This window comes from Panthera pardus, unplaced genomic scaffold (assembly GCF_024362965.1).
Source record: "Panthera pardus isolate Hobbes unplaced genomic scaffold, ASM2436296v1 HiC_scaffold_16, whole genome shotgun sequence".
Lineage (NCBI taxonomy): Eukaryota > Metazoa > Chordata > Mammalia > Carnivora > Felidae > Panthera > Panthera pardus.
This window is the reverse complement of record NW_026526721.1, coordinates 74,242,532-74,259,385: the sequence shown is the minus strand read 5'-3', so window position 1 is coordinate 74,259,385 and position 16,854 is coordinate 74,242,532. Positions and strand designations below refer to the sequence as shown.

Sequence of the window (16,854 nt, the reverse complement as noted above, 5' to 3'; positions counted from 1 at the left end):
CTTTTCATTGGTGTTAACGGTGAGACAGTGGTTGTTTTTCTCATTTTTTGGGAAATGCTAACACAGATCATATGGCAAAAAGGAGAGGTAGCAATGATCTGAATCATTAACTCCTGAGTTACTAGGGTTCTAGGTGCAGATTTTATGCGGTTACATGTGTAACATACCTCTCTCGATCTTAGACATAGCTTACTCAATTTGGGATAGGAAGAAGTCTTCACTGTTTATATTTTGGGGAAGAAAGCTGACAAGTGGGCAGGTAATAAGACCTGAATTTGCATGGTAGGGGCATACTTTTATGTTGTTTTAGGCACATCTGTTCTTTTGGATGTTTGAGAAGCTGTCAATTTGAATACAGTTACTAAGATTATAAGGCCTAGATAGATCAAAATTGGCTGTTTTTCTTTCCTTGTTATTTCAGAGGGTTATCCAGCACAATGCTTTAGAAGACCGTTCCATATCTGATAAACAACAGTGGGATGCCGCTATTTATTTTATGGAAGAAGCTCTTCAGGCTCGCCTCAAGGACAGTAAGTAGGACATGTGTTGAGTTGTGAGTATTCGCAGTGGTGAAGGGGGGGGGGGGTCATCCAACTTGATGAACGTTTGTAAAATAAAGTTTTTTAAAAAAAAATAAAACTAACATTTCATAGCTTTGTCATTAATAACATAGTTAAATTTTTTTTGTGGGATTTTTCAGTCAATGGCTTAGTAACTAGGGAAAATATTAAATAAATTGGACATACGTTCATATGTACTCCTATTCTGAAAAAACTATAAGACCATTTAAGTGTTTGCCTCTATACCTATGGAAACGGTATACCTTGCAATACCAATTGTACCTTGCGCAGATTATAAACATATATAATTAAATCCTTTCTTCTACATGTACCATATCAATCATGTAATTTTTTTTGTCTTTATTTCAGCTGACTTTATATTGATATAGCACTTTAAAATAGTTAATAAAATAAGACTGTTTAATATTAGTTATAATCTATGTACTTGGTAAATGATAAAATTTTTGATGAATTTTTAAAAAGTTTTTTTTTAATTTTGCAGCTGAAAATGCAATTGAAAACATGATAGGTCCAGATTGGAAAAAGAGATGGTTATACTGGAAGAACCGGACCCAAGAACAGGTAAAAAAACAAATCTCTGGTCTTATGATATAATTTTGATTATTTTAATTCAAGCATTAAAATACCACTTTTGCATGCCTTCTAGACCAATCTTAATAATTTCAAATGTTTTATATCAGCCTTTCTACAATATAATGAAATTTTAGAATAAGTAGTAAGCTATAAAAGCAAGTTGTTTTTTTCAAGTGCAGTAGCTATGTTACTAAAATGGGAAATGAACCATGCTCCTTTTGTGGTTGATTACTTTGTTCATTTCAGTTCCTTGTTTGAGGTAAAATGAAGGTTGAAGTTATAAACAAAAATAAAAAATGATACGAATTTCAGAGGATGTAGAGTAAATGTAATCAGAATGAAAGATACAGTGACTTTGTTTACCTCATCTGTTACTTCTGGATTTTTCTGTTGTCTATTCAGATTATTTTGTTCTTTTGCATTTTTTGCTGTTGTATTCCCAAAATAGGTATAAAAATTCAGACAGGAACTAGAATTACAGAATTTATTCCATAAATATTTAATGAGCACTTCAGAAGAACAAAATGGTAAAGGCAAGTATAAATAAATTGACAAATGAGTAGAGGGAGGATGTATGAATCATTCAAATTCCCATCCCTTACCTTCTTTTTATTCCTTATTGTTATGGCTCCTCTTCCTATCTAGCATTTAGTCATACACCACATCTCATTCTTACATTCATTACTTAAATCAAAGAGTGAAAACAGGATATAAAATCAAAATGCACAAGTGAAAGTAGTAATGACTAAGAAAAAGAGGTGGCATCCAGTCCTCTTTCAGTCCGAATCCATGTAATTAGAGAAAGGAGAGCAAGATACAGAAATATCAAGAGAGAAGATAAAGAGAATGGAAAATTGCCAAATGACATATCATTCTTGTTTCCCTGTTTCCTTATTTATTGTTTTGTTTTCATCTTAAATACAGAATTAAGTTATATAAACTTTTTTTTTTTTTTGTTAGTTTCATGCCCTTTTTTTTTTTTTCCATAAGCTGTCTGTCAGATATGAGTCCCAATTTATCTTTAAAAAAGGGAAGGAGGGGCGCCTGGGTGGCTCAGTCGGTTGAGCTTCCGACTTCGGCTCAGGTCACGATCTCATGGTCCGTGAGTTCGAGCCCCGCGTCGGGCTCTGTGCTGACAGCTCAGAGCCTGGAGCCTGCTTCGGATTCTGTGTCTCCCTCTCTCTCTCTGCTCCTCCCCCGTTCATGCTCTCTCTCTGTCTCAAAAATAAATAAACATTTAAAAAAATAAAATAATTAAAAAAATAAAGTAAATAAATAAAAAAGGGAAGGAACAGTCTTCCTCTTCTCTTTTTTCTGATAGGATTTTTGTGGAGAGAACCTGAGGAGGTAGACAGGGTTAGCAGTTGGATCACATCTGTCTTCAGGGAGCATCAGTTATCTCTCTTGACACATGGGCTAAAAGGAGGAGGTCTGTCAGAAAAGAATTTCTAGGAGAGCCATTAGACTCTAACGTGATCTGACTTTAAGACTGGAAGAAGCAATGATTGAAAAGAACTGGTGTGAGGCAGGTAAACCTGGAAGGAAAATGGTGTCCACCCATCAGGGTTTAGGGAAATTAGGCTAAAGTCTCCACAGTAATCGATGTTGGCACCTTGCCTCAGCAACTAGTGGCCAAATGCTCTGAGAGAGAAATAATTCCTAGTTGTAAACTATTTTCTCAGGAATTTGAACCTGTAGGGGATCCCTGCAAGGGAAGTGGAAAATTAAGTTTTAAGATTAATGGAAGGATCCGTGGCCTAGGAGAGGAATATGGAAACCCTTCAGAGAAAGCCCTTTTCCTTTCAGGGTTTCAGGGCAGCATATGTAAGACCCAGACTGTAGAACAGAAGCCATAATTTGGAGTGTAGGGAGAGGGACATCAGGACTGCCTTGGGAGGTGTTTGTATGTGCGTGTTTCATTTTCTGTTTCAAAAGAAAGCCTCCTGTCAGACCTACTGAATCAAGTTCTTATTCTCTAACCTTTCTACCCCTCCTGCTCCCAGTTGAAAACCACTGTTGTAGATCTCATTCCTGGAGGTTACCATGAGAAACAGATTATGGAAGAGGTTGAGACTGTCCCCACATCTCACACTGCAAGTTTAGGTGGCTGTGTAATAGTTCCTTCTGTCTTTTTGAGTGATTGATTAAGCAGGAAAAGAAATTTAAGACTGTCCTACGTTAAAAATGAGAAGTCTGTGCTCTGAAAACTACTTTTTGCTTTTATGTTGTTACTTTTTCCTTAGTTTTCTAGGGAAAAATCCATTCCTTTGGAACATTCTCACCTTGTCTGAGCTGAACTGTGGAGATCTTGGTCAGGATACATGGGAGAGTAGTGTTCTTCTGAACAGCCAGGGTGGTGGGGACAGGTGGACAGATAGAAGTAAAAACAGGACAAGAAGAGTTGGGGAGTATCATCTAAATTAAAGATTTATGGGGCGCCTGGGTGGCTCTGTCAGTTAAGCATCCGACTTCGGCTCAGGTCATGATTTTGCAGTCCATGAGTTCGAGCTCCGCGTCGGGCTCTGTGCTGACAGCTCAGAGCTTGGAGCCTGCTTTGGATTCTGTGTCTCCTTCTGTCTCTCTGCCCCTCCCCTGCTCTCTCTGTCTCTCTCTCTCTCAAGTAAATAAACATTAAAATTTTTTTTTAATTAAAAAAAAATAAAGATTTCCTTCTTACCTCAGACCAAGAGCAGATGTTAAAGGAAAATGTGAAATTTCTCTTCATTAAGTAATAGTTTTTCTAAAGTGTCATGTTTTCAGAGAATATTAATTAGTAGTTTCATTTATAAACCAGTTATTTACATTTACATTTTATTCTTGAAGTACTCAGATACTGTAGCTTGCTACAGTTTGGGGCAGAGTGCTATGGTAGTAACTTGTTTAGAGTAATCAGTGAATTTGAAGCTAGCTTCTTTTATCATGCAGTTTTGGAAAGATTGAAAAAAGGAAAGATAAACATAATTTGACAATGTGTAAAAGTCTTACTTTCAAATTTATCACTAGTGTATGTTTTCCTCCTTTGGTCCTCAGATTATGAACAGTTATAAAGAAGAGAATGGAGGTACTTTTAAAAATGATAGGCATCGGGGCACCTGGGTGGCTCTGTCGGTTAAGCGACTGACTCTTGGTTTTGGCTCAGGTCGTGATCTCGCGGTTTATGGGTTCGAGCCCTGCGTTGAGCTCTGCTCTGGCAGCACGGGGCCTGTTGGGGATTCTTTGTCTCCCTCTCCCTGCCCCTCTGCTACTTGTGCTCTGTCTCCCTCTCTCAAAATAAATAAACATTTAAAAAATATAAATAATAAAAACGATTGACACCTTCGGGCTCCTGGCTGGCTCAAACTATAGATATAGAGTGTGCTACCCTTGATCTTGGGGTTGTGAGTTTGAGCCCCATGTTGGGTTTAAAGATTATTTAAAAATAAATTTAAAAAAAAGGAATGATAAGCACCTTGCAGAAGCAGTTTAAAGCACAATTTTTATTAGAAATCCTTTTTTTTAAATCCCAACTATGAATTTCATATTTATCAGAAAAGAAGCCTGTCAGCAGGTGCAAGTTCTTACAGCCATCTAGTTCTTAGATACAAGGCATTTATTAGAACATTATCTCTTCCCATATATTCAGGGTACTCTTTCCTAGACTGATATCCTACTCTAAGGTCAAGAAAGTATGCAGTAAGCTACCTGGTGCTGTAACTTCGACAATAAACCATTTGATCAAAAGCAAAATATATAACAAATGTGGCTAATTTCTTGTTTGTTTCTTTCTCCTCATATAAGTCCAGTTTATTCTGCTTCCCAGAGCTGTTGTCCTGTATCCTAAGCTGGGGACTGTGTTCTTTCTTGTTTGCTGTGTGGGGCTCGTGTCACCTATTGTGCAGCAGCAGTGTACTTAACTAAAATCAGGGCTCTGTTTTTATAAGCGTGGCAAATCATGAACCATCTAAAGCAGAATTCTCTTTTAAACAATTTCAAGTTTGTCCACAACGAAACCAAGAACGAATTGGAGAAGATGTTGAAGTGTAACGAGGAGCACCCGGCATATCTCGCAAGCGATGAGATAACCACAGTGCGAAAGAACCTGGAATCCCGAGGGGTAGAAGTGGACCCAAGCTTGGTAATAAATATTGCAGAAAAGCCTGAACTTACTTCCTTAATCTTTGTTCTTGCGGTAAAATGTTGCTACTTCTCACATGTTACTCGGATATAGAAGTGCTTGACCTGACTTGGGTCACGTGTGCTTTTGCTGACAGTAAAAAACAGTCACTTTGGTTGTGTACAGAGTAGAGATTTATTCTTGGCGGTGTTTTCTTACGGGTAATACTTTAATTCGTAATGAGGAGTTTGAGACTTGGAAAAGTGAAGTACCTGGGCATGTTCAGCAGTTAGCTCTTGCAAAAGGAGGTGAAGCCCAGTCACATCTCTGCACCACGTTACGCCGTTTCAGATAGCAAAATAGAAGTTCTGCTTCAGTGTGTTTCATTTATATATATATGTTTTCTCTGTCAAATGTACCTTAATCAGGGGCGCCTGGGTGGCTCAGTTGGTTGAGTGTCTGACTCTTGATTTCAGCTCTGGTAGCTGGTAGATCCCAGCGTGGTGGGATCAAGCCCCATGTCAGGCTCCACGCTAAGTGTGGAGCCTGCTTGAGATTTTCTCTCTCTCTCTCTCTGCCCCTCTGCTGCTCACTTGCTGTCTCTCTTAAAAAAAAAAGTGCCTTAATCAGGTATGAGTGGATTTAGAAAAAATGTGAATGTTAAGTTTGTATTAAATTGAGTAGTGCCTTGGGGTTCTATCTCATTTTCCTCACATCATCATAATAAATATGAGAATAAAAATAATTACAGACTATGTTTTGCTTATCTTCATGATGCTTATTTGGGGAAGATTTGAAAAAAATAACTGTTTCTGGGCCTATGTACCCCAGTTAGAGTATAAGGGATTAAAACCTCATTTTAAGGGGCGCCTGGGTGGCTCAGTCGATTGAGCGTCCAACTTTGGCTCACATCACGATCTCACAGTTTGTGGGTTCGAGACCCCCATCAGGCTCTGTGCTGACCTCTTGCTCAGGGCCTGGAGCCTGCTTCAGATTCTGTGTCTCCTTCTCTCTCTGCCCCTCCCCCACTCACGCTTTGTCTCACTCTGTTTCTCAAAAATAAATAAATGTTAAAAAAAAATTAAAAAATAAATAAAAATAAAACCTCATTTTAATATTAGCTTAAGTTAACTTAAGTGAAACCCAATTAGAAAAATAATTCTAAGAGGGAAAACAATCATATAAGAAGTTTCAGAGCCACACAGAAGTTCTTTTAAAGATTATCTACTATTTATATTTTTGCACTTGAGAAATGAGTATATTTAATTTAAATTCCCCAGGAGGTCAGAACAAGAAAACTGGTAAAACTCAAAGCAAGTTAAAGCTGTTACATGTAGCATTATTTGTAAATAGAAAATGAAATTAAAACTAATGATTACATGAAATTATTAGTTGAATATAAATTTAATTTATCCATCCTTGGACTTTGCCTGCATATTAGGATATGGATTGGCTGTATATATTGACTTTCTCTGAGCAAGAAAATCTCAGCCCTTTTTCCAGGAGACATTTTGTTCTTCCAGTGCACTTGATGAAGCTATAAAATAGATAACAAGATAATTATGACAAACATAGCAGATGGACTACTGTCAGAGATGTAAATTCTAGCGTAGTTCCATCCCATTCACTAGTAATACTGACATCATCTCTGAGCTTCCACTTTCCTCTGTGTTACATAGCGTTGATTGTACTGGTTGTACCTGCGTACGATTATTACTGGTCTACTTAGAAAAGACGCTTGCAAGAACCTTGAACACTTTGACAAACTATGTAATAATGACACGGCAGGAGTCATTTTGCTATGGTAACAGCAAGATGTAGTAATCAGAAAGGAAATAACTGTTGGGTTGATGGTCTGAGACCAGCTTCCTAGTCCTGACTCTGTCCTTAGATAAGGCTCACAACCTCTTTTTCCTTGGGGCCTCTTACCTCTAACTAGGGGCGATAATAATCCCAACCCTATCTACTCTACAGAATGATTATTTGAATGTAATAACAACGGTTGTTAAAAACACTACATATTTGGAAGTATATAAACTGGTAAGGGGTCAGAATAGTGGTAAATCTAATCTTTTGTCTTAAAAAATTTTTTTCTTAATGGGTAAAAATGGTTGGTAGAATAACACTGCCACTAGTTTTAATTAACTTTTTTATAAATAAACTTCGTGGATGACTTTTCAGAATGTGTTTGGTCAACCTGAGGGGAGTGTACAGTAACTCTTTGGTTTTGTTTTCTTTCTTCATTTTAGATTAAAGATACTTGGCACCAAGTTTATAGAAGACATTTCTTAAAAACAGCTCTAAACCATTGTAACCTTTGTCGAAGAGGCTTTTACTACTACCAAAGGCATTTTGTAGATTCTGAGGTAAAGTGTCTAAAAACCAGGGAAAATGCTTTTAGTGATGGTTGTTTGGATGCTTGAAAGTTAACTATAGCTTTAGCATTAGTTTTAAGTCTTTTGATCTGCTGGGAAAAAGTATATATGATTTATGTCTGAAGAATAACCTAACTCCTATCTTTTCTAAGGTTTTTACCACTTTATATTTTACACACAATAAGATTTTGTGTGCAGAGAACAGGCACTAAACCACTTAATTTTTTTTTTTTAAGAATTAACTTTTTTGGGGGCGCCTGGGTGGCGCAGTCGGTTAAGCGTCCGACTTCAGCCAGGTCACGATCTCGCGGTCCGTGAGTTCGAGCCCCGCGTCAGGCTCTGGGCTGATGGCTCGGAGCCTGGAGCCTGTTTCCGATTCTGTGTCTCCCTCTCTCTCTGCCCCTCCCCCGTTCATGCTCTGTCTCTCTCTGTCCCAAAAATAAATAAAAAACGTTGAAAAAAAAAATTAAAAAAAAAAAAAAAAAAAGAATTAACTTTTTTGTATTAGAAAATAACACATCGTTGTGGAAATACAGTAAAGAAATGTAAAAGAAAATTGCAAAGGGAAATAGTCACTTACTAATATTCCTTATTAAGGAATAAGTCACTTATAATCCCCTGACCTAGAAGTAATTTTAGTTAACATGTTTATATGTCTGTTAATCTTTATAGTTGTGTGCATGTGTATAACATAATCCATTTGCATAGTGGACATCATCCTGCAAAAACAGCTTTTATTGTGCTTTTTCCTATATTGTATTTCTTTATATCACCAAAATCTTTAAATAATTCTTTGAAAGAAGTGTATGAAGTTGTACAGTGTAATGTCATGTTTCACAAAGTAACCGCTAGGTGGCAGCAGACTGATGTATTTTGAGCATTTTCTTGTAAGTAGAAGTGCTCTGAAAGAACTCTATTAATTAGTAATCAAAGGCCCCTAAAATGCTTTTGAGTTTTCTACAGCTTAAAGGAAATTTGTATGTAACTATACCTATGTAAAAAATGGCAAGTGTTTTGCGTAATTTAATCGTTGAGAAGACCTCTCTACAGAATAAGCTCTTTTTGAAGCATATCATTAATTTATTTTTATCTACAAGCTGCATTTCAGAACTGGCTTGCATGCATGCTCGAAGAAAAGAGGTTAACCTAAGGACATATTTAAGCTAACATGGTTGTTAGCTGAAACTAAATACAAATTAAGGGTATATGCTGTGAATTTCCACTTGTATATAATGTCATGAAATTCTCTACTTCCCGGATTCATTTGCTTTGTCCTCAGAATCAAAACAAAGCTATATAGGAGTGAGGTAAATTGAATGCAAATCACGCGGAAGTTCGTGAACCCTGAGCAGAAATGATTCGGTGGCTTCTGTCTGCGATAGGAGTACGTGTATTAGATAAATCTGAGGTTTTTTGTTAAAGCTTAGGGTATAGGTATTAACTTTAGTAGTCAGTCGTATGTGTTTGTGATCATGGTTTTCACTTTTAAATTTGCATCTGGTAATCTTACTGACCTAATATTTTAGTTGGAATGCAATGATGTCGTCCTGTTCTGGCGAATACAACGCATGCTTGCCATCACTGCAAATACTTTGAGGCAGCAACTTACGAACACTGAAGGTAAGCCACAGAGGGACCACTTTCTAACTTTGACAGCAAAAATAATAGTAGTAATATTCATTTAATAGAATGATGCCAAGATACTTCTTTAAAAATAGGTTTATTAGAACAATTGAAAATTAAATCTGCCCTGAAAATATTAGTGAAAGTAAATCATAATTGGGAAAGATGGGAGATAAAACGTACCAAGAGTCTCCCCTCATGACACAGAAATTCTGTTAGAAAAGGACTCCTAAGCTTCATGTAGTTTTTGGGGGAGAAACCTGCACTTCCATTAAAGAGTTAGGGCTTAAATATGACTGTCTCTGAGAATTGTATTAGTTTTATGCTGATAAAAGTATTATATGATAAGTAAAGAGTCTCCCTGTAACTGTGGGAAGTTTGAACTTAATAGATCAAACTCGATGAGAAAAATAAGAACTTATCCTCCAAATACTGCTAATTTTATCATCCTTGTGCATTCATTAGAAACACAGCTCCTCAAGTTTTTGTTTACTTTGAATAGTCAGGCGATTAGAGAAAAATGTGAAAGAGGTATTGGAAGATTTTGCTGAAGACAGCGAGAAGAAGGTAAAACTGCTCACTGGCAAACGAGTTCAGCTGGCTGAAGACCTCAGTAAGTGGTTCTTCCTGCCCTCTACCTTCCTGCCTTTTCTCCTTCCCCATTTCCATTATTTACTCTCAAACTATAGAAATGTGCATGCAAAGAACATTTTTTCCATTGACTGAGAGAAACGTGCTAACTCATAGCCCCATCACTTTCAGTACTTTAATGCATGTTTCTTAGAAACCAGGGTTTCTCGTAGCAGCCATAATGCAACCATCAGAATCAGGATGTTGACACTGATTGGTTACTGCATCTAATCTTCAGACCCTGTTCAAGTGTCGCGTGTTGTCCTGATATTGTCCTTCCGTGTAACAAGATGTTCCGTGCTCATCCTGTACTTTGATCCGGCTTCCTTGCTTTGCAGAATAGTAGTTAGAAATTAAGAGCTGGGTCCTGGGAATGCTCATTGTCATTGGACTGTCACTGCTCCCAGACCCTCTCAGTGGAAGGAGCTGGGGAGCAGATGCTGTATGCATTCGTGCGTGTGCGCGCACACATGTGTACATGTGCAGATGCACGTCTGCACGTTTACGCCTGTATTCCTAATCACATGTATACGTCTATGTTGAAAGCCATAAGTTGTCACTGGTACTTTCCATTTTGATTCAGTAATACAGGGTTCATTCTGTTTTTCTCCTTTTGCTGACAATGAGAAATCTGGCTCCAAGTATCCTTAATATATTTACTTACTTTGATCAGTCTCCCTATATGTAACGAAACTTGTCACCGTCCCCTTCATTGCACAGGCATCCTTCTCACCCAGCTCAGGCTCTGATCACCCAACTCCAGGCCACCACCACAGCACCTCACCCTGTGTTGACACCCATTTTACCTCATCCAGGCTCTGATACCCCATGCCACGTTCCCCTTCACAGAGTCCTTTTTACTGAGCTCATGCACTGGCATCGTGTGCCAGGCATGTCCCCCTTTATCCTTCCCACGTCTTCCCCTGCCCAAGGACACCCTCCTCACCAGAAGCCAGGTCCTGCTTTTCTTAGAGGACGCCCTCTTCATCCTATGTGTGCTCCGGTACCCTGCACCAGACTGGACTGCCCTCCTCCACAGATACTCTCCTCACTACCGGGCCAGGCCACTGGTACCCCCATGTGAACACCCTCTTTGCCCGGCTCAGGTTCTAACACCTCCACTAGGCCCACAGGGCTTTCCCCTCTCACCACCGCTCCCACACCTCCATCCTAGCTTGGCCTTACTGATCACTTTATCACTTAGTTTGTGGGGGATATTTGGTTCTTTCCTGAATGCTAGTGCAGTCCTAGTTTTCAGGTACTTGGATTACATATTGAGATTTACTTAGATCCTTGAGAACCCAAGGAAATCCGTGAAAGAGTTATGTTAAATAAACATAAAAATACTGAGGTTGGTGCTTCTGTCTGAGCTTACTTCGTTACAAGTTTCCCTTATGTAATTTCATGAAACAAAGTATTTTTCCTTTCAAGGTGTGCTTAAATTTACTGTCTTAGGAGTTTTCTGATATCTAAGAGAAAGCAGATACTAAATAGGAAGAAATTCTTCAAATTTGAAAACTGTTTCTAAACTGAATTTATGTCACTATAGTACCCCAGAGTATCTGAGAGAAGCCAGTGGTTTTCCTGTTTAATACCCTGCGACTCAGCCACATGCACTCCACCACTGTCTCGTCCCTTTCTCTGTGACCTCAGCACGTCGTTTGCTCTCTTTTCTCTCCTTTCTGCCTTTAAATAATCTTGTATTCGAAACGTATCTCATTTTAGCTCTCATTTCCACTTTCTGTTCCTTTTCTTTTAGTTCTTTTCATGCCATGTTGTCAGAATAATTCAGTTTGTGCTAGCTTATAGATCTGTGTTGGAATGTGAACTGCCCTTCACTAGCTGTATTATCTCAGGCAGGATATCTGTCAGAGCCTTAGCCTCTTTGTTTGTAAAAATCACTCCAATAGTTACTATTTTGCTAGGAGGGTTTTGAGGAGAATTAGTTCAAAAACCCCTTGCAAGTCCCTGCTTCACAATTTTATGCCACGTTAGTGCTGTTACAGGAAGAGGTGTGTCAGTGTTGCAAGGTGTACAAATATATTTCTTTTGTATCCCCCTGGACATGGTTATCAGACAGTGAAATACTTCACTGTATTTTACCAGCATATATAATTGTGAGTGATTAAAAACAGTGGGTCTTTTCTCATGTTTTGTAATAGAGCCTTATATAACCCCATTATGTTCCAGTCCCAGTTTGATTACTTGAAGAAAGTGTATTGCTAACACAGATTTGTGCACTGTCAAGCCAAGTCTTAGATTATCCTGCTGGTTTTCCTGAGAAAGTACTCATATGACTCCCTTGAAGTGATTTACTACTTTTGTACATATAAAATTATAGTCGTGTTAATGTACCAAATAATGACCTTGGAAGCAAGTGTTTCACCAGTGACTCGGCTTCATCATTCACACTGAAGGAGATGAGCCATGACTTTGTCTATTAGTTGGAGAAGAATCTTGGGAGTACCTTTCCCATACTGTTTATCTTTAATGTAACACTTGGGAATATGGTCAGGGATCCTTTCAGCCAGAAAACTTTCAAAGTTTGGACAGTAACTACTGTATTACTTGGATCAAAGTTTTTAGTACAGCATATTCAAGTAGAATATATAGTTAACGGAATTCAGAGAAAGGGAAGCAGCCAAAAGAGTTTTTACTACAGTTTCAAATCAGTACAGGGGCAGAGTATTGTGGAGCCTCGGGAAAGTTTGATGCATCGTATTTTTTGCCAGTCTTATTAAATAAATGTGCTCAGTTCTAAATCATTTCACCACTTTCCTTTGGAAATTCATCAACTGATTGTCCTGAGTTAGAAAGACCAAAGAAATGAAAGAAGAGCCCACCCCTTCTTGTCTGTAGAAAAGAAGTCGTACGTAGGAACCAGGGCTCTTTGGAGATGTAGTGGAATCCACAGCTGGAGCAAGAAAACGTTAGGATGAACCTGGAGCTTCCTAAGATGAGAAAGTAAGAAAGTACGTGAAGGGAGATGGGAACATGGCAACAAGGCAGAGAAGCCAGCTTGAAAAGGCTCCCTCTGGCCACAACTAGGACAATTCGGGCATCAAAATAAATAATCACAGGTACAGACTGTGACCCATTTAATAAAACAGGATTCCATAAATTGATGATTGTGTAAGCAAATGAATAAAATTAATTATATCAGTAAAACCAGTGATAAGGAATGTGGTGTTCATATAAGCACACAAAGTATCTCCACACAGAATAATTAAAAGAGGAAAAAGTAACTGTACAGTGGTGAAGGCTGGCAACAACCACCTTAATCAAGCCGTCAGAGTTATTATTATCAGTTACCACCAAATCAGAACTGTGTGCAGCCTTCCAGAATGCAGTGGGAAAAACCCAGTGTCACTCCTTGGATATTTGTGCCAAAGATGTATAACTTAAATCCAATCATAAAGGTCTATCAGACAAACCCAGATTGAGGCACAGTCTATATAATAATTGGCCTGTAATCTTCAAATGTATCAAGATCATGAGAAACAAGGAAATCGTGAGGAACTATTCCAGGTCGAAAGAGCATGGAAACAAAATGCAATGTGTTATCCTGAACCTGACCTTGTTGCTCTAGAGGACATTAATGGGACGGTTGGCAAAACTTGAATGAGATCTGAAGGTTACATGGTAGTAATACATCAGCGTTAATTTTTAAATCTTGATTAAATTGGGATTATTTAGGAAAATATCTTTATTTGTAGCTAATACACAATAATACAGTATTTAGGGTATATGGGATGTAATGACAGTAAATTATTCAGAAAAAATATGTTCTATGTAGTATCCTTACAGCTTTTCTCTGAGTCTGAGATGATTTTTACATAAAAAGGGTAAAAAGTTGTTTTTATAACTGGATTTGTTTATATAAATATATCATGGTCATATGAAAATAATTTAGAGAAAATTAGAATTTTTAAAATGTGATCTCTGAATATGTCAAAAGGCTGAGTTACTTCCTGGACAGTTTGATAAAAGACATGACTCATCTTTCCACCTAAATTCCTTATTTACAGCATCAGATTACACTTAGAACTGTTTAGCATTGAAATATGCCCACTACAACCTTCATGAAATTCTTTTGATTTTATATAGCAGATTTTATTTCAAAGGATTTTTTATAGATATTTAAATATAGTGTCAACTTAGATAAAATCTATTTGGGTTAATAATATGTTCAATCTACTTATTGAAACAGACTGCAGTTTTAAAATGCCTTCTTTGAAGAGGGGAGGATTAGAATAGTATAGCTCAGTTCCAAGTTTTTCTTTCTATAATGAGCTGTTTTATGATTTGTGAAATCTTTTATGATTGTCACCATATAAAACAAGTGATAGTGCTAGCGTCTCACAGACATTTTGGAAGTTGTTCATCCCACCGTGGAAATGGAGTATCTGGGCACCGGTATCAATTGCTGTAATGTTGCTAAAGTGCATTTCACCAAAACAGCATGGAAATTCTTTCATCGTTTGTTATATGAATGTTGTACCAACTGTTAACTAGGGTAGTGTGAGTTTTGGACCTTCCTATCAATTGCTTGGGATTTAGAGCTTAGTTTTCTTTTTAAAATCTTGTTCACTAAAGCCTGAATTACTTTTCATTCTCTGTGCACATAATCAAAGAACCCTTGATACCCAGGAATTAAAGGGGCATTACAAATCATTTCGATCGCTCTAAGATCTACGGTCTTTCCCTTCTGACTTTACAATACATTTCTTTTCATTTTTATATCAGAACCTGTTTATATCAGAAACTGTTTATGAATGTGAGCTAATATTTGAATACTTTTGCTGTGCCGGGATTAGGCTGTGTGCCTTATATGCATTCTCATGGGTATAGTCATTTGTCTTATTTTATAGATAAGGATATGGAAGCCTAGAGACACATGTGTAGTAAGTGGGAAAGCAAAGATTTGAGTCCAGGTCTTTTAGCTACTGTGCTGAACTAATTTGAGGAAAAAAAACTCAAGCCATAGAAAAATATAATTACATAAAATATAGTCCTTTACATTTGGAAGGTTATAGTTAGCAGTATCCTTTGCAGAGTGGGTCAGAAAGACATAGGTAGTAGTGATTTAATATTTAAACTTTGAAAGGACATGAAAACTTTGATAGAATTGGAACATCTGGGTAAGGGGACACTAAAGTGTTTACTAAAGTAAACCAAGCCACTGACCACATTGAAAGGGTTAATTTTCTTTATATGTCTTGTGAACATGTCTCGAAGTGTATTCTGTCAAATTCCACCGTTATGAATTAAGTAGTTTGTAAGTTGCCCAAAATTTAGGCACAGGTTTTCAGTGTGATGTGTTCATGCTTAGAGTCTTAAGATCCTCTTGTAACAGAGAATCTATATTTGAGCAGAATGGCTGTTCTCTAAGTTGAGGGGTTTTTGAGCTGGTCTGGGAGCATTGAAATGTGTAATAATAAATTTCGGTGTATTGCTTCCTACTTTTTGTACTTTATATGAGTTGAAGATGTGCTTCAGTACAATCTTGAGTAACTTCATTACACCTCATTTACTAATGAAAGTGAAAACAGTGATAAACTCCTTTACTTGGGCTGCCATTGCACAGGCTCATTTTAATGATATAGTTTGATGCCCTTAATGTTAAAAACATTAGAGAGCCTAGTAAATTAGAATTTTCCAATATCCGCAGCTTTTTTTCTCCTGCAGTTGATTTGCCCTGCTGACTCCCTACACGAGGTGGCAACAGCTGGCCTTTCACTGGAGCCGGGGGATTAGGGAGCAGGAGTCAGCAGCGGGCTCGCCTCTCGCCTCTTTCGACTGTTCTTTATTGTTTGATGCCTGGGCATCTCCCAGACAGCCAGCAATTGTTTCTTAAAACTTAAAGTTTGTTTCTCTTGCGAGTGTACAATGCTGGTGGGGCTTGTCTTTGTGTCTCTTCACTCTCCCAGTCTCCTCTTATAATCCATCCTGTGCTTTCTCTTGATAATTAGAAAGGAGCAGAGTTGCAAGCTTTGTCTCTTAGTGTGCATAAGATTCAGTTTTGACTCTAAAACCTTAGATGGACATTTTCTTTTTCCCCAAGCTACCAGATACTCACTAACACATCATTTTTATAAGGAAAACTTTGTTCCTTATTAATACACTAGTGTATTTTTGAAATGTGGTGATAAAAAGGTCGTGAGAGCAGAATGAACGAGTGCTGCCATTTTAAAAGCTAAAACCGGAAGAGAAATGCACCATAGCTGCTTAAATCCAAAAAGGATTTAAATAAATAAATCCATACCTTTATTGGTATGGCATGGGGAATGGAGTCAGTGGTACTGTAATAGCGTTGTGCGGTGACGGATGGTGAGCGTGGTGTAACATATAGGTATGTCAAGTCACTATGTTGTACACCTGAAACTAATGTAACATGTGTCCCAACTACAATTAAAATGTTTTTTAAGATTTTTTTACTAGCTCTAAAACAGAATTCTGATTTATAGAGTAGTTAAGAAATATCTTTATGCCATGATAAAACTTGAATAAGAAATAGTCAGAACATATCTAGATGGAACCCTCAGAATGATTTTGTTGTTCTTTATTTAGAAAGGAAGAATGTCAAGATACTCTCCAATTTAATTTCCTTTGGTTACTCCACATTCCTGGACTTCTCCCACACCTGCCATATCCTTGAAGGCCATTATGGATGACAATAGTGGCCACGAAGTAGTGTGAGGCTGAAAATTATCCTAGAACATGATTGTTATACTCAGAATCCAGAACTTAAAATTATGAAAAAGGGAACTCCCATCTGAAACTATTTCTCCAGAGTTAGGTCTCTGGCATGCAAATTTTAACACATCTCCATAGGGGATTTTTCTCTGCTCCACCACCATCCACCCTCCTGCCCCCAGATCTGTACTCTAGAGGGTTCTTTCTGTTCACAGCAGTAAAACTGGTCGTTTTATTAATTGGGATAAAATTGACATATATCTTCTTTTAGTGGAGTCTTAGA

General features: G+C 37.7%; 1 protein-coding gene across 6 annotated transcripts in view; it reads left to right on the top strand.

Annotated features, from left to right (window-relative positions):
* The window catches only part of OPA1 (OPA1 mitochondrial dynamin like GTPase), a 93,163-nt gene that overhangs the window by 51,366 nt on the left and 24,943 nt on the right, over positions 1-16,854 (top strand). For 5 of the 6 annotated variants that reach the window (XR_002079780.2, XM_019448812.2, XM_019448814.2 and 2 more), the window contains 6 exons: positions 422-530; positions 1,063-1,142; positions 5,128-5,268; positions 7,497-7,613; positions 9,149-9,242; positions 9,748-9,858. Coding sequence is in view for 4 of the 6 variants with exons in the window: in XM_019448812.2 (XP_019304357.2) it covers positions 422-530; positions 1,063-1,142; positions 5,128-5,268; positions 7,497-7,613; positions 9,149-9,242; positions 9,748-9,858 (652 nt within the window). In the remaining 2 variants the exon portion in view is untranslated. Of the gene's footprint in view, positions 1-421; positions 531-1,062; positions 1,143-5,127; positions 5,269-7,496; positions 7,614-9,148; positions 9,243-9,710; positions 9,859-16,854 lie in introns of all 6 variants that reach the window. The other variant, XR_002079781.2, reaches the window with a different exon arrangement.